Source organism: Motacilla alba, chromosome 1A, assembly GCF_015832195.1.
Source record: "Motacilla alba alba isolate MOTALB_02 chromosome 1A, Motacilla_alba_V1.0_pri, whole genome shotgun sequence".
Taxonomy (NCBI): Eukaryota; Metazoa; Chordata; class Aves; order Passeriformes; family Motacillidae; genus Motacilla; species Motacilla alba.
The window spans coordinates 48,089,540-48,114,468 of record NC_052031.1 but is presented as its reverse complement, the minus strand read 5'-3'; the positions used below and the strand labels follow the sequence as shown (position 1 = coordinate 48,114,468).

Sequence of the window (24,929 nt, the reverse complement as noted above, 5' to 3'; positions counted from 1 at the left end):
GAGAAAGAAGGTTTCACATCACGTTTATTCTTTCAAGTTATTTTGTAGATGAAAAGCATAAATGTGCAGTTCCTGCTGAAGTTCAAATCTTAATTATGTTAATAAGTATTTGCATAATTCAACAGTATTCATAGTTTCCAGAATGACTATTACACAAAATTACTACTGCACACGTGCACTCGATTTCAGATTTTTAAAATTTTTTTTAGTGGTGGTTATACGTAGGAACTCCTTTGTGCTACTGTGTGTTTAGATGGTGTAAAGGAACTACTGCTAATTTAAACATCAACAAATCTTTGCATCTTGCAACATAATTTGTCAGGAATATTGCAGGAAGAAAGAGAAAGGTAGCTCAGTGTCACTGTAAACAGTGTAACTCCATCCCTTGGTGAGTCCCAAACCTGCCAAACCTGCCCAAGAGCTGACTTTATGTAATCCAAAAATTAAAAAAAAAAAAGTTTTAATTGGAGGAGATAGTAAATCTAAACACCAGGATTTCTCTTTAAATGTATTTATTGAAATTTCTGTATTTCACAAATGACTTTCTTCTGTGGCTGAAACACCATACGGTTTATTTATGTACTCCTTTGTATTTACTCCTACTGGGGACACAGTGTGACATAAGGGTTGTGAGGATTAAAACTTACTTTCTTTGAGGCTATAAATGCAGACAATGTATAAATGAAGACAAAATTTGTTCAACATACAGAAGTGTGTAATAAACAGGAAGGAATGAAGGGTGCATGAATGTCCTGGATGGTAAGATTTTCCAGAAGCACTACTCTGAAATGACATTTTAATGTCACCTTGTTGTTGAAACTGAAGCTCTCTTGTGTGATTCAAGAACCACAACTAGAACTAACTCAACAAGATATTGGCCTAGATCCTCACTTTACACAGCTGTGGCCTTCTGCAGAGACTTGAGATTGAACGTGGCATGATCCTGCCTAGACCTGCGATGTTCCTGACAGCGTCCGGGGGGTGGTGGTCTGTCCGTGAAAGGAGAGTGGTGTGCACCTATCTTGGGAGAGCTCGCAGCAGGTATGGGCGTGGGGAGTTCACGAGTGCGAAGTGACCGTCCTCCCGTGGCCTGGGCTGGTCCTCAGGGAGCACAAAAGTGAATTTCTGCAGGAGAGTGGTAAAGAAGAGAAAGAGCTCCATCCTGGCCAGCTGTTCTCCCGGACAGGCACGGCGACCTGCAAGAGAGGGAAGAGGAAGCGTCTCGCTAAGAGGGCAATAATCGCTGCTGGAATTGCCGCGGGGGGAACCGATCACCCTCCGGCTGTGCTTCTGACTTGCAGCTGGATCCTCCCCTCAGATTTACCTGCTGAGAAGGGCAGGAAGGCCTCTGGTTTCACAAACTGCCCCTTTGCATCCAGGAAATGTTCGGGGTAAAACTCGTTTGGTTTTTCCCAGACTGTCTCATCCTTCAGCACCGAAGACAAGTTGGTGACGATTGTCGTCCCCTGCATTGCCACACAAGAGGAAACAACTTAAGTGAGAACAGCAGCATTATCTTGGCACAAGGGAACAGTGCTGGTCCCTCTTTAGTCCCTGACTGCCAACTAATAGCACCCACTTCCATTTCTGCATCTTATTTGAAGCAGGGGTAAAGTAGGGCCCTTTTCCAATGGCATTTGGTGCCTGCCCCAACTCTGAAGCACCTGAACTTTTGCAATTTGTAGCCTTTCAAAGGCTGTAGCATGCAAATGCCATTTTCACGGTTACACAGTGGAAACAGCCTCTGCTTCTCAGATCCTCCTGGACTTGATTATAGCTGCAGAGAAAAAGCTGACTGACAGACTTCAAAGCCCAGCTTTTGCAGGGACCATGGAAAATCACAAAGCTTTCCTGTTTCACATGTCAAGGTTCTAAATCAGAGGAGATACCACATGGCTACAAAAAAATTACAAAAATATCCCAGGCTTGAATTCTGCCACTGCTCCCAGGGCAGCTGCTTGTCACAGCGAAACACGTCTGAATGCCAATGGCATTTGAGTCGCTTCAGAGATTAGAATTTAACTACTGCCACCTCAGGAAAGCCAGTAAGGTGGTGTTGAGTGCCTCCAGAGAGCCTGTTAGGCAACACTGCTTCTGACAGGCAGTGAATATCACGGCTCATCGGGAGGAAGGGAAACCTTTGCACTGAGCTGCCACTGCAGTTGTGTTCCCTTACAACAAGCGGAAGCCTAGAACAGAGATATTACCATCTGCCTGAATTTAGCATTTCAAAATGTCCTATTTTAGTGCTCAACAGTGACTGTAATTGGGGCTGGAAGTGCAACATTGCAGGGTTGGATGGGATCATGCCCACCCCACGCCTGGCACCTGCACAAGGAGAGGCTGCTGTGTTGCTTATCTGGTCACGGTCACCTTGGGAATAAAGAAGCCTTGCAACTCAGTGTCCCGGTAGGTCATGTGAGGTAGCCCAACAGGAACAATGTCCCCGTAGCGTTTCACTTCATGGATCACAGCGTTAGTGTAAGGCATGCTTGCTTGGTCCATCATGGTGGGGGGTCTCTCTCTGCCAATCACTTTATCAATCTCTGCCTGGACCTTACCTGAAAGCAGAAGAGATAAAGAATTAGGGGGCCTTTGGAGAACTAGAAGCAGCTGGTACAAGCTGCAGGAAGTCTGGCTGCATGAGACTGTAGGCACTGTGTGAGAACAGGACTGTGGGGTTTCACCGCCGGATTGGGGTGACCCCAAAAGATGGAAAAGTCTCTCCTCCAACCTGTGCCTTCGAAGAAAGACTCAGTAGTCTTCTGTTGTCCGGTCTCAAGGTTGTTTATTGTTGTTTATCTAAAAGATTCTTCTCCCTGAACTGCTGTGGCCCGTTCAGCAGCTCAGACAAAGGCACACTGCCCTCCCAGGGGGCTGGAGCCATCTTTTATATCATATATTACGTACTACATGTTTATACTTTTTCCCCAGTGCCTACTATCTATATTGAATGGTGACTTTCTACTCTAAACCAATCTGTGAGTGCCAACATCACCAAAGACATGGAGGCTAGGAAGGAGAAAGAAAGAGGACAGGGCACACCCAAATCCCTCCATCTTAGATCTCCTTACCCCCATGTACAAAACTTGGACCCCTGCGTACAAGGCTTAAAACCCCCCTGTACAGCACTCAAAAATCCTTCCTTTCACTTCGTGACTACTTCTACTACAATACCTAAACTTGTGTGTGTGGCTTGTAATTCTTCATACAGAGTTAGTAATTTGCTCCATGGGCTAAGATCAAAACCCCACGTGTGTCTTTGGCTGCATGCCAGGGTCTCAGAGCCCCCTGCCAGTGGCTCTGGCCATCCAGGACACCCAGAGGGATGTTCTGGATTCCGACACAGGACAAGCAGTTAGAGACAGGAAGGCATTTTTCAGTAGATCGGTGGCTCTGTGACTGTTCTTTGCTCATAGCATCCTTAATAAAGGCCTTGCCATTTGACATGCTACCTTACCCCTCCTCTGTGCAGCTCGAAGGATACCTGGTCAAGCAGCATTAGAGAATTTAAAACAATCAGCATCTATTCCAAATACTGGAAGAGGGTACACTGACCACAGCCAGTCCCCAGGTGTAGCTCTCAAAACGAAGGCGAGAGCGAACTTGCCCTTCAAACTCCAGTCTTTTTATCATGGCTACCCCCCTGCCAGAACAGCTGTTTGGGAAGTGTTTCTCCTGTGTTTCTGCTAGACCAACAATCACAAAGCTGTTCCTCATTGCATAATCCTAGTGGAAAAATGAGTCTTGAAAGGAAGAGGCTACACTTCTGTAAGTAAGTTTCTGACTTACTCTGTATTTCTGGGTGGAGAAGCATGTACAGCAATGCCCACCGGAGAGTGGTGGAGGTGGTCTCAGAACCAGCTGTAAACAAGTCCAGGGTCACCAGACGAAGGTTGTTGTAGTGGAATCCATTCTCTTCAGCTGCCTTACCCTGTGGAGAGCAAATAAGTGGGTGATTAGAGCTGGGGTATTTGCTGGGCAAGAAGACCACTGTCCAGAGAAGTGCTGAGAAGCACTAGATGCATTTTTTAGCATGTGTTCCTTTTTTATTGGGAGAGTAGAGCAAAGCACAAGCAACAGTCTGAGCATGAGTGATGTACTTGGAACCCTGTTACCTCCTGTATTTGAAGGTCCTCAACCACCTCCAATATACCCAGGGAAGACTGCTACTCCTGCCTTCAGGACAAAAGTAAGCACGTTGTGCTTTCAGCTCAGACAGCAGGCCCTTGCCACTCACTGTAACATCTTCCCCCCAAAGAGGTGGAACACAGTTATTCAGGTTCGATCAGATGATAAAAACCACAGAGTAGAGAGGAGGCTGCATTGATGTGGCAAATGCAAAATTAGCATTATTTTAAGGGGGTTATCTCTAGCTGTGCATACAGATTCTCGCTGCTCCTGCCCTGGTATTTTCTTACAATTGAAAAAAAAAAAATAAAAGGATCAGGGCTATCAGGTTAAAGGATTTTTGCTTCCTACTAAATCTGCAACACCACTTTCAGCAAAACTGGTCTCTCATCCAAATGCTAATTGAGCTCAAATTTGTTAGCATATGAGATATGACAAGCTCTCAGCATGAGTTCATCTGCTTGTCTTTTCTAATCCTCTTTATACTTCCCTTTCCTAGGGACTAGCTTCTCTTAAGTTATTCTGTACATTTAGATGCTGTTGTAATATGGATAGCAATTAATAATGCATTTAAGACTCAGCTGTTATTCCAATAAATGATCTCAGACAAGGGAATTTGTGACGGACTTGACCCAAGTTAACTCAGGAGAGGGATTTATCAGACTGGCTATCAGGTGATGTTAGTGAACAGAAGAGAGATGTGACAAGAGGCAGCATCCACCCCAGGCTGTACTGCTCAGTGCAGAGTAACGTGGGTCATGTTGCTCTGCCCATGGGCTGGAGGTGCCCGACACCCACAGCAGGGCAGGGTTTGTAATGCAGAACAGCAGTCCAGTCTGAGGACTTGGATGGGGGAAGTGATTTGCAAGCAGAGTTTGCTAATATTGCTCATCTGGCACTTGAAATTTAGTGAATCCATGTGCAGAAACTTATGGCAGATGGACAGGCTGACCCAAATACCTTTGATTTTATACTGACTTTGTGCCTGACTGAATTCAAGGAAAGACTCCTTTGAATTTCAGTGACGTTCAGATTTAGGCCTTCCTCTGATATCTAGCAAACTAGTTCTTAGCAAGCAATTCAAAAATACATATCCCAAAGGAGCCACTGGTTTCAAATCATATCTTGGTTTAAAGGCAGGCTACGGATGGGGCAATGACTCCAAAAAGTCAGTCTGTTGCTCCAGTTTTGTGACTGATCTTGAGGCACTGATATTGCACAGAATCGTGCATGCTGACTTGTTCCATGGTGCAAACTTAGGACATTTAGCAAATTCTCAATTACTGCCTTTAAGAAACCTTCAAAGTTTTGTGGGAAGGAGGGAAGGGAAGGGAAGGGAAGGGAAGGGAAGGGAAGGGAAGGGAAGGGAAGGGAAGGGAAGGGAAGGGAAGGGAAGGGAAGGGAAGGGAAGGGAAGGGAAGGGAAGGGAAGGGAAGGGAAGGGAAGGGAAGGGAAGGGAAGGGAAGGGAAGGGAAGGGAAGGGAAGGGAAGGGAAGGGAAGGGAAGGAAGGAAGGAAGGAAGTTCCTAGATTCTGAAGGAAATGTGAAGGCAGAAAATGGAAACAAGAGCATCAGCAGATAATATGGTGTCCTAAGACAATAAAAGAGGTTCTGGCATGAAGAATACCTTTCTTCTCAAGATACAACATGGAATGAAAAAGTAGGAAATTAGTTGTAAGAAGTTTTGTGCAGCTCTAGGAGGAAAGTCAGCTTCACAAGCTTGAACAGACAAAGAAACTACTTCTGACCCCAGAGGGTCTGCTAGTGTCACCCTACCTTCTCCATTTCCTTTAAAAACACATCCGTGATATCTCGGGTGTAAGCAGGGTCCCAGGTCTTCCTGTGCTTATCTATGGCCACATCGATGAAGTCCATTAATTCCTTTTGCGCTCGAAAGGCTTTCTGTGCCACTCCAGGGATCCGCACCAAAATGGGCACCACGTTAAAAAGCTGGGGTGTGAGAACCAGAGAGAGCGACAAAGAGAGAGGAGATATTACATGATGCAAAAAAAGAAAAATTATGAAAACACAATGCTCTCAAGTAATAGAGGGCAGCTTCTTACAGCTTGTGGTTTACCTGAGGCAGGAATCCAGTTTCTTCATCCAAGGAATTTTGAAATAACCGTGACAGCTTCTTGAATGTCTCATCACCATAGTCAAAACGGTCTCCAAAGACAATGTTGCAGATCATGTTGCAGACAGCATTATTTAGGACAACGTGTATATCAAAAGATTTACCTGAAAATGGAAATGGAGACCAAGCCATGAAGCTCAGCAACAACAAACTGCTGCACCTCATCTGTCAGCAATGAGAATACACAAATGCCACCTTGATGACACCAGGAGAAAAAGCCCCCAAACCACTCAAAGCATCACACTAGGAAATGAAGATCATCTCATTCTTACTACTATTTGGTTGATCTATGTTTAAATAAGAAAACTCCCAAGAAAAACTGAGCTGCAGGGCTGTTCTGTGACTTGACAGGTAACACTTTTTTCTGTGTCTGGATGACAGGCTGTGAACTCTCAGCTGCACTTTTATTGCATGTGATAATATCAGTATGTTCTACGAAGCTTCATCAAGTTAGAGTTACTGAGCTCTGGCAATAATTCTGTTTTACCTCTGTATTCTGATTTCCTATTTGTTTACTGTTTCAAATGGATTAGTGTTATGGTAGCCTCACTGTGTAAAGCAGAAGAGGATCCAAGGAGGGCACATATAGTAGGAGCAGTGCATTGGCATGGGAAGAGAGCACTGCATGCCAACAGGAGTGGCTGTAGTTTACTTCTCTCTGCATCACTGTATGGCCTTTTTCTGTGATTTCCCCATCCTTGTGGATGTCACAAACCTTCTTCAGACTTGATTTCAGAGCAAAGAAATCCAGCTTCCTCTATCACTCGCTCCTCCAGGGATTTCTTTCCCATCCCAAAGTTCCTCAGGGTAGAGAGCGCGAATCTCCTTAGCTCCTTCCAGACGTGCCCGTATCTTGCTACAACAATCCCTGGAATTGTGGATGAGCAAGAAATGTCAGATATCTGATTTGTACATCAAGTGAATTTTGCTAGAGCACAGCAATTGTGAGTTTGGAGGTACAGGTCTGTATGGATAGATGAAACAGTCGGACCTTGTGCAGCTTGTTCAGACAGCAATTCAGAAATGGATCACTGCACCTTCGAATGCCTGTGCAGGGCTGGCAAAGGGGGATTCAATGGGAGCAACAAGGGCTGCTAAAGATAAAGGAATCACCTCTCCAAACCATTCAGCATTGTTCCCTTAGCTTGTATGAACTGGATAGCAGCTTTGCCACCACACAGGAGCTGAGGATGTGATGTGGGCAGGATGTAGGAAAATACTGTCTTGAATGAAAGTCATCATGGTTTTTTGCAACAACTTACGTGTACCATTTTGCATAACCATTTTGTCTTACATAAGCACCATAAGCACTAATTTGTGGCTGTTGGGAGCTGGCAGAAAGGTTGTACCATTTATAGTGTCCTTACACAGCTGAAGAAGTGCATGCTTGCTGGAGCTGTACTACAACCACGAAGGGGAGCCCCCATTTAATCACATCCGACTTCATCACCACCAAAGGGTGCCAGACATGCAAGGAGGTTGACCGGGGGACACGCAAAAGTGCACTGCACTGAGAAAGTCTTGCCTCTACCCAATCCTTCTCATGCTAGTGCCATCAAGGAATGCTTATTTTCATGAGACTTGCCTTCAGAATTCTTTCCATAGCCCATATGTTCATAAATTGCAAAGTGCGGCCGGTCAGCAAAGTCCTCTGATTTGTGGACCAGAGCTTCCTTCACTGTTTTATACCCATTCAGCACTACCAGGTTGGTCCAGCAGTTCTGGAGACTGAAGATGTTTCCAAACTTCTTCTGGAGCTGCCAAGATAAAAAAGGATGTGTGTTGCGGTTTGAATTTATTTTATTGATTCCTTGTTAAGTGGTTCATTCTGTTGTACCCCATGTTCTCCCATAGTTTACCCCTGGGTTTTACCCTTCCTCAAAGCTGTCCCTCATGCCATTCCCCGCCCCTTGTTCCAGCTCTTTCCCTGCCTGTCAAGGCAACCCAGCCCCCTTTGTTCCCAAACCTTCTCTGCCACTTTAACCACTGAAACCTGGTCCCTGTCACAGCTTGTGTCTTGCACCGTAGAGCAAGTGGCTCTAAAGGTTCTGCCTCTGGTAAATCCCCATTCCAAGGCAGTTCCCCACTCCTGGGGTGGAGCTGGAGTTGTAAGAGCTAGCCCAGGCTCCAGCAGTCACTTCACATGTCCCTGAAAATGAGCTGAGTGTAACATCAGAAATATCACCATATCCTTCCTGAGGGCATTTACTACTGAGTGACCTTTGAGGTACTTTTATTCAGAGTTCTTCAGCTGATCTTTGACCTTGAACTTTGCAATGCAACAGCTCCAAACAGTGCCAAGCAGCAGCTGTAGCAGGGATCAATGCCCTGTAAATGGAAAAATTTAGAATACACCTATCCTGGCCAAACTGTTGTCATGAACATTGTGCAAGTATTTTTAATTTTGTCAAGAACCTTTCTGGGGATTTTTAAAGACTGCATGCTCAATAATGAATTATTTCCTAATGTTTCTGTTTATTTTGTTCTGAAAGACTAAGTAAGTTCTGAGTTAGTCTACTTCTGCTGAAGGTAATATTGATAATAAGGTGATATATAATTTCCATTTAAAGATGCATTTGTATCTAAAGAGCGACCCAGAGCCAGGTTTCCAGAAACATGGTTGGGAAATTCCACACTGGAGTTCCAGGTCAGCTTTCTCCCTAAGAGGAGTGTATACATCTAGTACAACTGGTAACTAGAACCCTACATCTGCTGTGATCTGTAAGCCTCATAAAGCTAAATCAGGATGGCTGCACAGGTAATCCTGTCAGCCATACACTCACCATGGGAGCTGGCCATGGAGCAAAGCCTTCTCCAGGTAGACAAGCCCTTTAACGGGACATGGACTCCTGGGAAAGCAGGTGAAAGCTCCCTTGCTAGTCAGGAATACTGAGAAAAGCTCAGAAGCACATTGTTTAAAGACAGTGTAAGAGTAGCAATACCCCACAGTTTTCTTTTGCTTTTTTTTTTTTTTTTTTTTTCTTCTGTCTTTCTTGTTTTGGTTTGGTTTGGGTTTTTTGGTTTTTTTCTTTTTTTTTTTGTTTTGTTTTGTTTTGTTTTTGTTTTTGTCTAGGACCTAAGATTCTTGATATCTGCACTGTAGCATTGCAAGGAATTGTATTTGCATTAGGGTTGAAAAGGGAATTAGCACTTCACTGGCACTAGAAATACATCATTAAAAATTATTACTGGTCAAGATTGTGGTTAGCATGGCTCTGACAGTATATGAGTTGAAAATGGTAAGCTTTTGGACTACGTGCCAGCAAATCATACAAATGCTGTATTTAGTTTCTCCACTTGGCAGGTTTTGAACAGGCAGCTGAATAGCGCTGTCCTAGAAAAGAGGCCTTTAGAGTTTGCAAGCTGAGGCACAAAACACCCATGGTTTATCTGCTGCAGGCTGTGAAAGCCCTGCCTTCCCTTTGAGAAGAGGTAAATCCTGACTTTGAATAGGAACCTACAGAGATTTCGGGCAATGCTGCAGGGGCAAATCCCACAAGCTGGTCTCTTTAACTAAAACTGTCACATGCCTGCAGGCACGCTTCAGTAACTGCCAGGGGAGCCTGCCATTCCTGCAGCCACGTTCCCAGCCCACAGATATTTGTTTGTCTTCCTTTGTTTGCACAACCCCCTGCTCCTTTGCCTCCAAGCCTGCCCACAAGTCAGGCTGACAGCCAGCTCTACAGCAGCCCCTATCCCTGGGGGCACAGCAGTGGTCTCCCACTGAGCTCATACAGAGATGGGGAGATAGAGGTTGGGAAGTGTTGGTGCATGATTATCTCTTTGTCCATGCAGGCCAGGTCAGTGTCCTTGAGCAGTGACTTGCTTCATCCTGGACTTTGGAGAGCATAGTGATACTGAAGTTGGCCAAAAATAAACTTTCTAACATAATTTGAAGTATTAGAAAGCAGGTATGCTTTACTGTAGCACTGGACTCCTCTAACAGAATGAGTGTCATGAAACTTTGCAACAGGGTATTTATTCCATCATGATCATACATATTCATAGCGGCGTGCTTCCCAGCTATGACATAGACATCACCTTTCCTAGGACTTATCTGCATGCATCTGCCTCCTACTGGAAGTCCTTTCTTGGTCCTAGAGGGTCATTGAAAGCTGTCTCTGGGAGTCAGACTTGCTGAGTGCTTCAATGTTACAGGTGACCTTCCCTTGAACTTTTTCTTTGGTCATGTGCTCTTGTTTCTTGTTACATAACTTGTCAAAACACCCACTGTGTTCCTCATTATCTGTTTACCCACTGTTTCCAGCCATGTTTATCATCCTGTGTTCATACCTTTACATTATTTTACTTTTTTTGCTAGTTAGTCTTAAAGCTCTATCTAGCAACTCCAGGGGAAAGGAAAAATGCTGTCCTCTGCATTATGTATCTGTAGCTGATGCCAGGGTGTGACTCACCCCTCCTGGGCCCACAGTCGATTGTATGTGGAGTGTTTTGTTCAGGGGCTGCCACTCACCTGGCCGAAGGAGTGGTGGGGATTGTGGAAGTCGACGGAGAACATGGTCCCAATGAATGGCAGCGAGGCTGGGCCCGGCGGGTAACGGCTCCACTTCTTTCTGCGCTTCATGAAGTCAAGCAGTAAAGTAAACACTGTAAGAAAAATTCCCAGTATAGAGATGTTGCTCCAGATGGATGACAGCTGGGACCCCAGCCACAGGAGCAATGCCATGCTGTAGCCTGTCTACTCCTCGTTCTTCCTCTTTTCACTCAAGACTGTTGCTGCCTCCTTTTGCCTTTCCTCTTCTCTCTCTCTTTCTTGCTCTGACAGCTGCCCCTTTCTCCTTGCTCCCTCCTCTTCCCCACACTGCCTTTTTCTGCTGCTCCTCTCTCCTGGCACTTGCTGGCTTTTGAATATGAACCTTGGCTCTACCTCTAAGCTCCTCCTCTGCTTGGTTCAGCCTTAGGGGAGTGGTGGTGAGGGTCATCCCTCCTCCTCCTCTTCTTACTCTAAAGCCGGAGCTCAGAGGCCTCCGTTGCTGCTGACAGTGGCAGCTGGTGCTAACAATGCCCTCAGTGGGGCAGGGCTGGGTGAGCCCAGGGTGTTTGTGTGCCTTCTCTCACAGAGAAGTTCACAAGCAACCAGTCTTGCTGCATTCTCATGGGGCAGTTTGAAAAAAGGTTGTGTAAATGTGTGTCACCTTCTGGTTAGTACAGGCAAGTCAAGAAAGAAGCAGCTCCTAAACACAGATCAAACAGGTTTCTGCTTGCAGGCTAAGGAGGGGTTCCATTGGAACTTGAGAAAGTTCAGTTTAGAACATTTCCTTACAGAAAGCACTCACTACAGCAATTAGCTTAAAACAGTCCCCTGAGATTTTAAAAATAATTTATGTTTCTAGGACGAAAAATTTTTATCAAACTCTAAGTGTCAGTCAGCACAATGACCTTGGCTTCTGTAGAGCACAGCTCAGCTACGAGGAGAAGTCACATGTATTACAAGGTGCTTCCAATATTCAGCCTTTGGGGCAGTAGTAATGCCAACACAGTTATGGAGTTAGTCCAAGTATTTCCTAAAGCAGCACAGCTGTGTGCTCCTGGATCCCTGCCATCACAGATCAATAAGCCTTGCTCTTAGGACAGTCAGCTCTAGATAAAAAGAAGCAGTAAACCCATCACAGCCTGATCTGTGATCTCAGTGTGATCAGAGAAAAGATTCCTAATGGAGCAGTTGCTGCAGCAGTGATGGAGAGCTCAGGCTGCAAGGCAATGCACCTGCAAATGCTGTGCAGGCAGCGCTGGTGTGCAGCCGGGGGCTCCAATGCCCTTTCCCCTGCCAGGGGAGGCACCTCCATGCTCATTATCTGCGTGCTGACCTTACCTTGCTGGAGTCTCCACAGCAGAATCCTGTTTAGAAAGCATCATGACTCAGGTTCAGGGTTTGTCTCAAGTAGTTTGAAACAAACATGTAGAATGGGAAACAACTGGGGGAATCACCAGCTCCCAGATCACTGCAGAGTTGTGATTTCTTTTGAGTTACAGAGACATGCCAGGGTAGATTACACACCTGGAGAGCTGCCCCAAAGGGCACAGTGCCCTTAGGAAGAACAGGCTGGAAACAGTGAGGAGTGGTTGTGTGCTGTGCAGAGGAGTGCCCAGAACTTGGCCATGGGAGAGGTGATGTGCCATCTGAGTGCCTGTGGACAAGGAGAAGATGGCAAAGCACTATTGGCAGTGCTGGGCCAGGCGCTCACTACAGACTTCTTGGGAAAGGAGAAGTCAATAGAGCCATCCCACAAAATCACAGGCCTTAGGGCTAACTCACAGCGTGCCTTGACTGAAGGGCTGCATGGTCAGGCACAATCTGGGACATTTCCTGAGTGTGCTCAAGACAGCTTCATGACACAGGTGATTGAAAAGACAACAGGAGGAGACGCTGTGCTGGGTTTCCTGTTCACAAAATAGGAAGAATTGGTTCAGGATATGATGGTCAAGGATAAGTTTGCCTGCAGCAACCATGAAACTGTGAAATACTAAATCCTGCAAGAAATCAGCCGTAGAAACAGCATTCCTGCCCTTACTTGCAGGAGAGCTGTTTCGTTTCATCCAGGGATCTCCTTGACAGAATCCCAAAGGCAGCTGCCCTGGAGAGTGAAGGGGCTCAGGAGAGCTGGTTGTTCTTTGAGGGCAACCTCCTCAAAGCATGAGATCCGTGTGTCTCATTTATTTCCTGGACATTTGCAAAGCCTTTAACACCCTTTTCTCCAGTACCATTTTGGCTAAATCCATGGTATACAGACTGGCAGGGTAGCTGATAAAGTGGGTGGATGATTGTTCAGATTGTGGGGCTGAAAGAATTGGGATCAACAGTACAGAGTCCATCTGGTGGATGATCACCAGTGACGTCCCTTCGGTGTTTATACTGGGGCTGGTAACATTTACGTTATTAACAACATGGCTGATGGGACAGAGAACACTCTTGGCAGGTCTGGCCTGGGAGAGCTGCCAGAGCTGAGCTCTGTTTGCGGAGTAGCCTGGGAGCTTGTTGGCTTTTGAGCACCCTCCACATTTCAAACAGCTCAGGTGTGAGGTCTCAGGAGACAGAGCTGCAACAGTTCCCTACTCAGTGGGCTGGCTTGAGCAGGAGATGGCTGAATGGTAAAAGCTGATCAAGGGTTTCCTCCCACATTGATTTCCATGACGCATGCACTCAGATGACAGAGGAAAGATGGGAAATGTGGCCCCAAGAATGTCAGTGGACATTTCCTCATCCCCCCACCAGTAAAAGGATGTTACCTTGCCTCTTTCACTTTAGTTTGAGCTTGACCTTTATGAACTTCAGCTGAAAAATATTCACCAGGTCCTTTCAGTTTTACTTACCCTGGCTAGACCCAAAGGCTGTTGGACTCCCATCATTCACCTGTGGGCTCTAACAAGGATGGTTGATCAGAATTCAGGAAGTGGATTTAATTCTAATGAACATCACCCTTCTGATGCAAGGCCATCAGAATAGGAACTCTTCAGCTACTCTGCTTCCTGTGGCTCAGACTTGACATAAAGTGACAAAGATGTAACCTGAGAAATGCATCAGCTTAAGAAAAAAAATACCCTACACTGACACTGACTTCCCAATTGGCATCTTTCCAAAAGATCACTTGGTAAATGATCCTTTCCTGCAAACTTAACAGCTCCTCCACTTTTGGCTAGTTGCATGGATGGCCAGTCCTGCAAAGGAGTGGAACAAGTGCTACGGTTTTATAATTGCAAAAGAACAGTTTTCAAAGCCAGCAAAGAAACAATAGACAACAAATCCCTTTCTGACAGAGAGAAAGAGAAAAGGGTAATTATTCTTCTGAAGAATGAAATATGTTCATTTGCATTTCTTTTCGATAAAGTAATATTTTGAACAACTTTCAAGTCAGGGAAAAAACCCTCCAAATTCATACATATTAATTTTAGCTAACTGCTGCCCTGCTGTGTTGGCTGCATGTCTTTGACTGAGCACAGTCAATTTAGAGATGAGCTAAGTGGAATTAGAGAAGTTGCAAGCAGACATTACCATTCTTTGAGTGAAGGCACTGCAATACAAACAGAAAGGCTGCTTGAAGAAAAAACTTATTAATATTGCAAAACAAAGCACCCAGAAGCAAGATAATGCAGGAGTTGCCATTTAAAAAAAAAATAGGCCATTTTAGTTGAGCCTTTTTGTCCATATTGTCCATAAGATCATATTTAATTATAATAACATGCTATATTTCCTTTTTGAAGGACACTCCCTTTATTCAGCCAACAGAGTAGATGATGATCACTTACTAATCTGATTTTAAAAACAGCTTTTGTCTTCAAAGTCTATTTTGCCACCTACTGTTCATACCCTGCCCAAAAAGGTGGTTTAGATCGGCTTTTCCATAGTGGTCATCAGTGCCTGCATGGGTGAGGAGCAGGTCCCGAAAGCATCCCTCAGAGATGCCACCAGTGGAGGCAAATGACATTCTAAGGGTTGGAACCAAGGGTACCAGTCTAGAAGGTGCCACACAGAGCTGTCCACAGCACATGCCCAGCTCCCGGCTGAGGCTGCAAGCAGCTTCTGCAGATCTTCCTGCAGGACCACAGCTTTGGTACCCTGGACATGGAGGTCACAGATTAGTGCCTGGTTATGAAACCTGCTGTTTCAGTAACTATCCAGCATCACACACTTCCCTCTCCACAATGGTGGGGTGGAACCCTTCCAATGGCCAAAGAAACGCTTCTCCTTCCCTCCCTCTTTGCTTCAAGTCTGGAGCCAACCAGGAAGCACTGGTCACATGAATATTTCCATGAGCTTTCAGAAATTTTTTGTCCAAATCCCAGCAGGCTGACTGCTTTCCCCTTAACACCTCAGACATGGATGGACACAAACCTCAGCAATTTTTCCTTCTGGAGAAGCAAAGCCTCTTGCAACAACATTGGTTAGTGTGAAATCTGCTGCTCTCATTCCCTGGCTATCCATCTTCCAGGCTACAGCAGAGCTGGGGCTGGTGAAGATCCCAGAACCTTTCCTCTTTGGTGGCCTCTTCAAAGGCAAAAAAAACATGGTCTCCCACCTAGTCCCAGACTTTTTTTGGTCCTTCCTCCACCTCCTTTTTTCAGCACACAATGTCTTTTTTGCCTGTTATGCCTTCACTCAGATGGCTTCCCCCCGATCATTTTGGCGCTGGAAGGGGCAAGGGGTGCATGGCAGAGACCAGCTTCACACTTGTCATTTGCCCTTCGCAGCCCCTGGCAGCTAGCAATAACCAGCACCTGCTCCACTCAGACATCTCTGGAGAATTTTAGATGAAAAACTGAGAGCTCTATCAGGTGCACACAAACTGGGTTTTCAAGTGCTTGTAGCTGAGCCAGGTTTGAGCACAGTTTTAGAGAGCTGCTGCAATGTGTCTTCCTAACAGAAAGCTGCCTCCTGCCAAATTTTGCCTGTAATGCTTCAGAGCGCTCAACTGAGACAGGAAAACAGCACCAGAAATTTTTCTAAAGGGGTTAGGAGAAGGTCAGATAAACAATGGATTTCTAAGAACGATATCAGCCTTTAGAAAGGCATGAAAAAACTTTTGGCTGAATGTTCCCAAACAAATTTAGCCTGAAGCACAACCCCAACTCTGGAAATTTTAGTCTCAGCTGGTTCATTGTGACTTTCTTGGCCTTCAGATGGGGGTTTTAAACACTAGAAGTACTTCTACAGCCTTAAGATGGACTGTGCTAACAGCTTGTTCATAATAAAGCAGTCAGCAGAACTGAAATAGCCAAATCTTTCATAGTTACTGTTACTATGACTTACTGCCAGCCTTCCCACATTGCAAAGAAATCTGTTCTTCAGGCTTTTCTTTCTTAAATTCTCCATGGCTTCCTACCCTTTATTCCTATATCAATCACACCAGTTCACTTATCACCAAAGTGAGTTATAGATGAACTTTACTTCTTTCACCCATCCCTGCCCATGCCATTACCCCTCATGCCATCCCATCCCCACACATGTCCCTTGCCCTGAAAGAGCAATGACTCTGAACTTGGTGCCAAAAGCAATGCATGTCTTGAGCCCCATCTTTCATCCCAGAGAGACAACTCTGTGCTGGTGCTGGAAGCTGTCAAAGAGACGGGCTCCAGTGATGCTGTGAGCAGTTTGGCAGAGTGAGCTGTGCAGCTGCTGCAAGCATCAACATCTGGAAGAATAAAGCAGCCACTGAAATGAAGCCACCCCTAGAAAAGCCTTGGACAGTGAGGACTGAAAAACGAAAATGATAAGAGCAGAATGGCTTTATTATGACTTGGCATTTCACAGAGCTTGAGATGATCCAGGACTGAGCTCACACACACACGTAAATGCTGCCCAGCAATGGCTTCACCACCTCAGCAAGCCCAAAGCTGTGGTTATGGTCCCTAACCACAGCATCCTCGTCATGTTAACTGGGGTTAAGCAGAGATCAAAGCAAGCTGGCTTGGTTTTAATGGCCAAATTCAGTTCTCTCACAGGCTAAAATGTTCCCACTGTTACTTCAATCCGAGTTAGCCAAACGGAGCTCAGCACGTGCAATTTCTATGCCCAGTGTGGGGAGGAGCTGCTTTGTCCAGGTTGTGGTTCCAGCACTGGTCCAAAATGCCTCCTGAAGATTCCATCAAACCTCTTGATGTGTCTGAGCTCTGGGAAGATGCCTGCTCATTTGGAAAATGACTGGCAGCAGTAGCCTTGACTCACATTCTCTTGTGAAACTGTCAGAAAAACGTGGCTTACGCCCCCAGTACCATAGGCTGTTGATTTCTCTCAGCTGCTGCGTTTGGTTTCCTGCTTTTTAAGCTTCTCAGGAGCTGTGAATATCTTGCCATTCTTTTAATTTTTGGTTTAATACTGATACCTTGGGTTTTTCTTTGCTGTAATGAGAGCATCCTGGGGAATTTGGGACACAGCTACTGGCTAAAACCCTGTATTTTTTTTTCCCCATAAGAGATGCACTTAAATCCATCCAGAAAAACTCATCCTACTTTTCTAAAGTGTGAGCTCGACAGACACCTTTGGAAAGAACGGTGTAATTAAATCCATGTTTTGGAAGCCAGACAGACAAAAGCATCTTGGTTTAGTTTCCGCCGTTGATTTGCCCTGTGACACAGAGCTATGGCACTGCCCAGCTAATAATAATTTCATTTGCTTATATTTTTCTCAAACTTCTGGAGTTGGAGATGCATGCCCTGGTTGCATATTTCAATTGTGTCATTTAGTACCAGAATACAGTAAACTTTTAACAGCTTTCCTATCTATGAATTTGTATCTGAAGCCTACAAAAACATGTATGTAATGGAAAATGCAGACAGCAATAGAAAACTTGCTTTGCAAACCAGAGACTGCCGTTGGAACACACTTTCTCTGAGACCTGGATCAATACAGAATGCATTTTAAGAGTATTTTTTCTGTGTTTTCTATGCCTTCAATTAGCCTGGCGGAAATAATTTCCTATTCCATGAATGTCATCCCGTATGACTCTTCTGCTTAAGGGTTCTGAGGTTGCCAGGAGAACAACATGGACTTGCCAGGGCACAGAGCTGGGCTTTCTCATAACTGTCTGGGAAATACTGAATACCTGGTTTAAATATTAGTATTTTGTAAGGAAAGAGCACGATGTATCCCAGCACTAACTTTCCCACAGCAATGTTCATGAACCCAACATGCAGAAGATGGAAAAAGGCTAATACTTCTACCATATACATTTTTGGGAACAAGGACAGCAGAGAATGGATGTTCTGTCAGATAATTTTCCTGGGTTTAAGATTTTCTTTGCACTCAGATACCATAATGAGAAATGTAACCACATTTCTCCAAACATTAGATTATGTAGGTGATTTATATGTCCATCCTTAAATGGAAGGTATCACTACTTAGCAATGCTGAAAAAATTTGTTTCCAGTAAAGCTGTTATTTAATAAATCTTTCTTCTGTTTAAACTTTTTAAGCAAATACTTGAGACTAGCTTCCAGTTAAATTCTTCTAGTTCTGCTCTTTACTCAGTGCTTTATATATTAGAAGCAATGACATACTGCTTTTAAGATTTTTTTTCCTAAGTATTTCCTGAAGTGTAATATAAATGTAAAGAGTCTGTATTGCCTCAAAGTGGCTTAATACACTAATTTAGTTTTGGAAAACATTGCCGTTTGAGAAGGGAATAACAGTTGCCTTTCTGTATCCATGTGAATAAACAAAGGAGTGTTACGTGAAATGTCTTGGGGCAGGTCCAGTAGAAATCCAGAATGGAATTTGGCTGCAGAGATCAAAAGTTCTAAGTCTGGAGGCATAAGTGATTATCTGCTTACCAGGTAAGCATGTACTTGGTTCTCCGCTGTTCTTTAATTCTTGTGCTTTTTACTGTCTCGGATTCCAAATATTGTGAATGTTAATATGGACACAGTAATTTTGATCATTATTTCATTCTTGGTCTGTTCAATATCTGGAGACTAGGCTTCACTGTATTTCACTCTTCAGAGAGGCATACTACATTAGGAAGTTTCAGACCATGTGGGAAATGGAGGCTGATTTAAGATCCTTGTGAGGTTTGGTAAGAGCTATTGCTTTTTGAAAAGAAAATAGAAAGAAGAGGCTCTGCCCCACGTTCTCTATAAAGCCTGAGTTGATAGTGAACCTTCCTCCAAGTCAGAATACAAAGCTGTAAGAATTCCTCAGCATGACGGGGAATCAAACTAGAGCTTCCATCTGTTAGGGCTGGCCTAGCTACCAGACATTGGCTGCACAGTTTAACAAAATGTGTTAGCTGTGCTTTTGGGGTAGTACCACTGCACAGAAAAGAAAAAGTGCTCCACTGAAATAGTGACAGAGTGGATCTGTCTGCGTGGCCCTGCAGTCCCATGGCCTACATTGGCCTGATACTGGGTAAACTTACAGTTTTACAAATGAGCTTGTCATCCAAAGAACCCTTACCAGGGGCTCCAGTCATGCTCTCTCTTGTTCTCCCTGACTCTCCCTGTGACTTTTCAGTTCTTGAAAGAGTGGCCAAGCAAAATGGTGGAAAAATGTGCTATACCTTCACGATTATGGCACTTGCTGGGGAAATCAAAGCTTCCTTCAATCAGAAGAAGAACTTGAACCTGCATCTTCCACTTTGTGGACAGTTTTAGGAGCATGAAGAGAAGGGGAGAAAACAATAAAAGAAAAACCTCTCTAAAAGGAAACAATAGGCTGTGCTCTGTCCTTAATAAGAACTGGGATAGAAGGAGACTCTGTTTCCCAACAGGCAGAGATATTTTCTATCAAGTATGGGTGATTCAGCTAAGCTGGGAAACAGCTGCTGGCTGACTATCATTTCTTTTTTCCTCTGTATGCTTCATGGCTTGGAGTCTGTTCTGAATTATGGGACTGCTCCATGAACCCTGTGTGCCTCAAGTCTCCTCGCATACAAAGTAAATGTGTAACTTTTAGGTTTCTAAGTCAATTATTGGATATAACTCAGAAATTATGTACTTGAAAAGGGAGGTAATTTTTTATTTCATCTCTGGTTTTCAGTCCCAGTCACAACATCAGTAGTTACAACCTGAAGAAGGTTCCTGCATTATTAAATCTCTATACAGTTAAATTTTCTTAGGAAAAAAAAAAAAAAAGAAAAACACTAAACACCTTCTCAGACACCTACTCAAAATTTATTGTAAATTATAAGAAATTAAATGTGCTATCATAAAAATACTAAGTAAAGCCAGAGATGCACTTTTTTGTTCTTTGTAAAGCTTATTGTATAGTAAGTTTCCATAAATGTTTCATTCATTGATGAACAAGGAGCTTCTGGCAGAACTCAAATATAAAAAGGCAGTTTATAGAGGGTGGAAGCAGGGATGGTTAACCTGAGAGGAATACTGAGCCACTGTTTGGCATGCAAAGATATGTCTAGGAAAGCCAAGGTCCACTTGTAGTTGAACCTGAGAAATTATGTCAAAAGCAGCAAGATAACGTTCTTGAGTACACAAGCAGCAAAAGCAAGAGTAGGGGAAATGTGAACTTGCTGCTGAAAGGACAAGTCATCCCACTTACTTCACTTCAGAATTTTCTCTCCTTTTTTAGCATTTAATTTCTTCAATTTCTTCTCCTGTGTCTTTGTTTACCTTTCTTCTGTGATTTTGGGATTTCAATGGGAATAATTTTGGCAAGTTTCAGTGCTTTTCACTGCACCTCATTTCATCTCAGTACATTTGGTTGTAGTCACTCTATTTGCAAATTTTCTGGCTTTTTTCCAATTGCATTTTATTTCATCATATGTCCTTTCCAGAGTGTTTGTTAGACTTTGTTCTCTGGTTTCAATGAGGATCAATTGGGCAAGCTGTGCTCCATTTCCCTGCACTTCAGGTCATCCCAGTCACTTTTATTGATTTCAATTTGTTTCAGAATTTCCTGTCTTTTTTTGCACTTCATTCCTTCAATTTCTTCTCCTGTCTCTTTGTTTACCTTTTTTCCTTGATTTCGGGAAATGAGGCGCAGTGTAAGAAGCAAAACTTGCCAAAATTGCACTCATTGAAAATTATACTGATTGAACTCCTGAAATCAGAGAACTACATGAATGGACAGGAGAAGAAAGGGACGAAATGAAATGCCAAAAGTAAAAGAGAGAATTCTGAGACGAAGTGAAAACAATAAAATGGTCTGGGATGACATGAAATGCGTGGAAATGGACGAAATCTTATTGAATTGCTACTCATTGACATTTTGGAATCAGAGAAGAAACTGAAACAATCTGAGTACGGCAGACTTATAAAAAACTGAAATTCTATTTAAAGAAATAAACCAAAATTCTGAAATGAAGTGATTGTAATCAAATGTAATGAGATGACATGAAGTACTCCGCCTTGCATGCATTTTGGAGTTGAAACATCCCTGAAGGTCTGGGCTTCGTGGTTTTCACAAGCCTAACCTGAAGCATAAGCCTAAACCTAAGCAGTTGTGCCTTAGAGGGTAGCACTCAGCGGGCTGCTGGCTCCATTTCCTCGCTTGCATAATGTGTTTCATGGAGCTATTTACTCAGTTGTGATAAAGAATCTACAAATCCTGGTGCAAAGGGCAGTAATGAGCACTGATACCAGAATGATTACAAAGCGAATGTATATGTTGCTAACAATCCCAGATACAGATTAAAATAGATAAAGAGCTAACCTGAAGACCCTCTTTGGTTCCAGGAAGTGTCTAGCTAGGATCTTTTTCTTCTGGCAGCGGGAGTTTTTCATAGGAAGCATTTTGCTGCTGTTTTCATGCCTTGGAAGGATAGTCAGGGATGCTGCTTTTTCACAGTCAGGTCCTCAATTTAGCCATTTATGAATAAAATTGAAAAAAGGGAAGTTAATCTGGCTAAAAAGAGAAAGACATTTTTCTCCTGTGCTTATGGCTCCCGGGAGCAGGCAGAATAACCTTGGGTGGCTCTGTCTCCTCATAGGAAAGTCAGATTTCAGGTTTCAGCAATAATTCTCTATCTTTTCACTCATTAATCATTAATAGCAGATGATATTAATGCACTAAACTGAAAATATTAAAATATACAATTTTGATGATCGAAACCCTCTGTTAATAATTTCTGAGAGAATAGTATGCTTGCTAGAGTACAGAGTTTATTATTTTCATATATAATGCAGCATCAAGTTCTCATTAACAAATTTTCATGGTTTTATCTGAAAAAAACCCCTTTTCTGTCAGGATAAAAAATGACTTGATTGAATATAAGTCAGCGTTTAGAAGTATTTCTCAGTGTGCTGGAAATAGAAGATTGCTGTGTGTTACTATGACAGTGAAATGGGGGTTGTTTATGTTTGATTTTAGTGTGATGCTCCCAATGATAGTTTATGCTTCACAAATCCAAATGTGCATTGGAACTCAGAATGTGTATTTTGTATTTCTGTAGGAATAGAAAACCCCCAAATAACTTTTGATTTGAAATATTGGCACAGTTGTGCTCACAGATGAATTAGTAACAGTGGGAGCATATGGAGTGAAATAGAAAGTAGAAATTATTGAAGTGCATGCAAGACCTCACTACTGGGCTTTCAGTTTGTCAGTTACCTTTGGAGCTCCATACCGAATGATCTGCAGGTTACTTTTGCCAACAGTACTTGCTACACTCTCACAGCAACCACACGTAATGAGCCTAATTTTCTGTGCTCATTTGTAATTGTGGTTTTGTGTCAACAAATACACTCATACTCTTTTACTCAGGAGGTGCCCACAGGAAGGAAGAAGGATCAAAGATGGTGGCTGCAAGGGAAGCTGAGAAGGAAAGTATTTTTGTGATTTTTAAGCTGACCAAAAGACCAGGTTGATGCTGAAAGACGTCACAATGCCATGTGGCAGGTGAGTGGTAAGGAAGCATCCCAGGATGTGCTGGGGCCTGCTCCTTTCTTTCTGATGGCAAAACAGCAAGCTCCTTTGTTGTGATGCACTAGATTGTTATTTGGATGCTGCACTGGGTGTTGTGTTATACAAATGTTTCCCTCCTTTCCTCAGATGGTTGTTCCCTTGGTACGGTGGTCTGTCCCTTGTAGCTCCTCCCTTTGCCCCTCCTCACTGGTGTCCCCTTGGCTGCGGCCTTCCGTCCCCGCCTCCCATTCCGCGGGTATAAATGTCCCTTGAGTTTGGAGCTCTTCCTCTTTTTCCACCTGGAAGCCCTACGCAGCAGATGTCCCCTTCCAGCTAATAAACAGGACATCAGAACCACGTGGAGAAAGAGCGCTTCTCGTCCTTTACTTCGTCCATGTAGGATCCGTGCGGGCATAAATCCCAAACTAGCCGGGGGGATTTACAGCCCGAAACCCCCACGGTTCCTTCACTCCTTGACATAACCAGCTTCTCCATCTGCACAGAAGCAGCAGATTCCTGCTGAATCCCAGGTTCCCTGGGAATGGCTGTGTAGCCCAGCACCTGCAGCTCAGAATGAAGTGTCCCTGAGCACCAGCAACATACAGGGCTGAGCTAGCCATGAAAAATGAATGCTTTTGAGGTAATAATACTTTAAAACTTTCCGTTGGGTTGCTCAAAAAAACCCACAAAACCCTGAAAATTTTCAAAGCCATGCCACAAATGGAGATGACAAACCTTAGTTCTCCTATGGACTGAACACAGGCACTATGTATGTGAGTTAAAGCCTTTCTGCAGCTCCTTCCTCATTTGTGCTACTCCAGTATAAAACATATTGGCTCATATCCAGAAAGAGATAAAAGGCCTCATGAAAATCCTCAATTGCTTTATTTACTCAATGATGCTTTATTGCCTATTCCAAAATCAAAAGCTTTTTGATTTGCGTTCACTTTGTTTTGACCTAAGGCCTAATACCTGGGATAACCTTTGCACTCAGACTTAAAAATCAGCAACTATTTTTAATGCTACCTGTTTTCCTGTGCAAGTCTTTTGATAATGGGGGGCACCTCCTGCGCTGACAGCTTTGTGGCAGACGGATCCCACCACCTGCATGCACCTGTGGAAACAGAATCCACATGGTTTCCTACAAGCACACCTTGCTGCTTGTGCTGCGGGAGGGAACAGCAGTAGGGGGAAAAGCTTCCAACCCTAGCCAAGCTGAATTCCATGGTCTACGCCGTGTCAGAGCTGCCACTGGTCTTGCTGCCTTCCCCTGGCTGGTTGGTCTCCAAAAGTGGCTTCAGGCAGACCCTCAGGTCAGAGGTGCCCCCTCTCAGTGCCACGCTGCAGAGGAATTTTCAGCCAGAAGCACAACGGGAATGGAAAGGCTACCGATCACACAAAAAGCCAAATAACAACAAAATTTGCCACCAAAAAGCATTCAAAGCGCAAATGCATCCACGCCTCTAATTTGTTGCTGAGAGCTGATGAGAACAAGCCTCAAGCCCTCTCTCTCCCCACAGGGGCGGCAGGCAGCAGCACTGCCATCCCTGCCAGAAAGGCAGGCTGTAAAAACCTCCTCTGCGAGAGAAACTTTCGTCTCCTGCCTCATCTGCTCCGACTCTGCCCTACGGATTACGAAGGATGGTTTCTCACAAGCCACAAAATCAGGAGGTGCGCGCAAAAACTTCCGTGAAACCCCGCTATGCTTTCCCAGGAGAGCTGGTGGAGGAGGCAGCGGGCTCAGTGAGAGTGGGGCAAGGGCTGTGTGTCACCCTGCAGCTACCGACGGCTTCTGGCCAGTCCCCAGCTCCCCACCCTCTGTCCCCTGCTCCCCACCCTCTGTCCCCTGCTCCCCACCCTCTGTCCCCAGGGAAGGCGCGCACGAGTTCTGCTGGAGTACGAATTTAGAGCCTTAAGGTGGCAGCACCGGACAGCCACAGCCCTCAAGGCCGCGTCCGCCGCTCTGGGCCGGCCAGGAGCTCGGCAAGGACAGAACCACCCAGGGCTGTGAGGCGGCAGCGACCGAGGAGGGAGGCAGAGGAGGGTGCGGAAAGCTGGGGGCTCTAAGAAGGAAAAGGGTTTCGGTCCTGCTTTCCTCAAGCAGGCTAGGCTTGGCTGGAGTCAGGATGAAGACCGCTGGTCTTCACCTGCACGTCAGGTTTGCAGGAAAGTAGGAAAAAAGCAAGCAGGGAACCAGCAGGGAATTGCAGTTAAAAGTAAAGCTTTGAAGACTCGAGTCTGTGACACTCTAGTAGCTCTTCCCCAAAGGAAAGAGCTTCAGAAGGCAGGCAGTGATCCACACACCCCTGTCCTGGCTGTGGAGGGACAGATTGAGGCACAGCTCCCTACAGG

General features: G+C 44.5%; 1 protein-coding gene across 1 annotated transcript; it reads right to left on the bottom strand.

The window, feature by feature from the left end:
- Positions 1 to 6: 6 nt before the first annotated feature.
- LOC119707877 (cytochrome P450 2D14) lies at positions 7 to 11,123 on the bottom strand. Its single transcript, XM_038153464.1, has 9 exons — positions 10,740 to 11,123; positions 7,851 to 8,022; positions 6,981 to 7,133; positions 6,209 to 6,369; positions 5,908 to 6,081; positions 3,793 to 3,934; positions 2,374 to 2,561; positions 1,325 to 1,466; positions 7 to 1,196 (listed from the first exon to the last, which is right to left on the bottom strand). Exons 1-9 carry the CDS (start codon positions 10,950 to 10,952, stop codon positions 1,018 to 1,020), a joined length of 1,524 nt encoding a protein of 507 aa, XP_038009392.1. The 5' UTR covers positions 10,953 to 11,123; the 3' UTR covers positions 7 to 1,017.
- Positions 11,124 to 24,929: the final 13,806 nt, after the last annotated feature.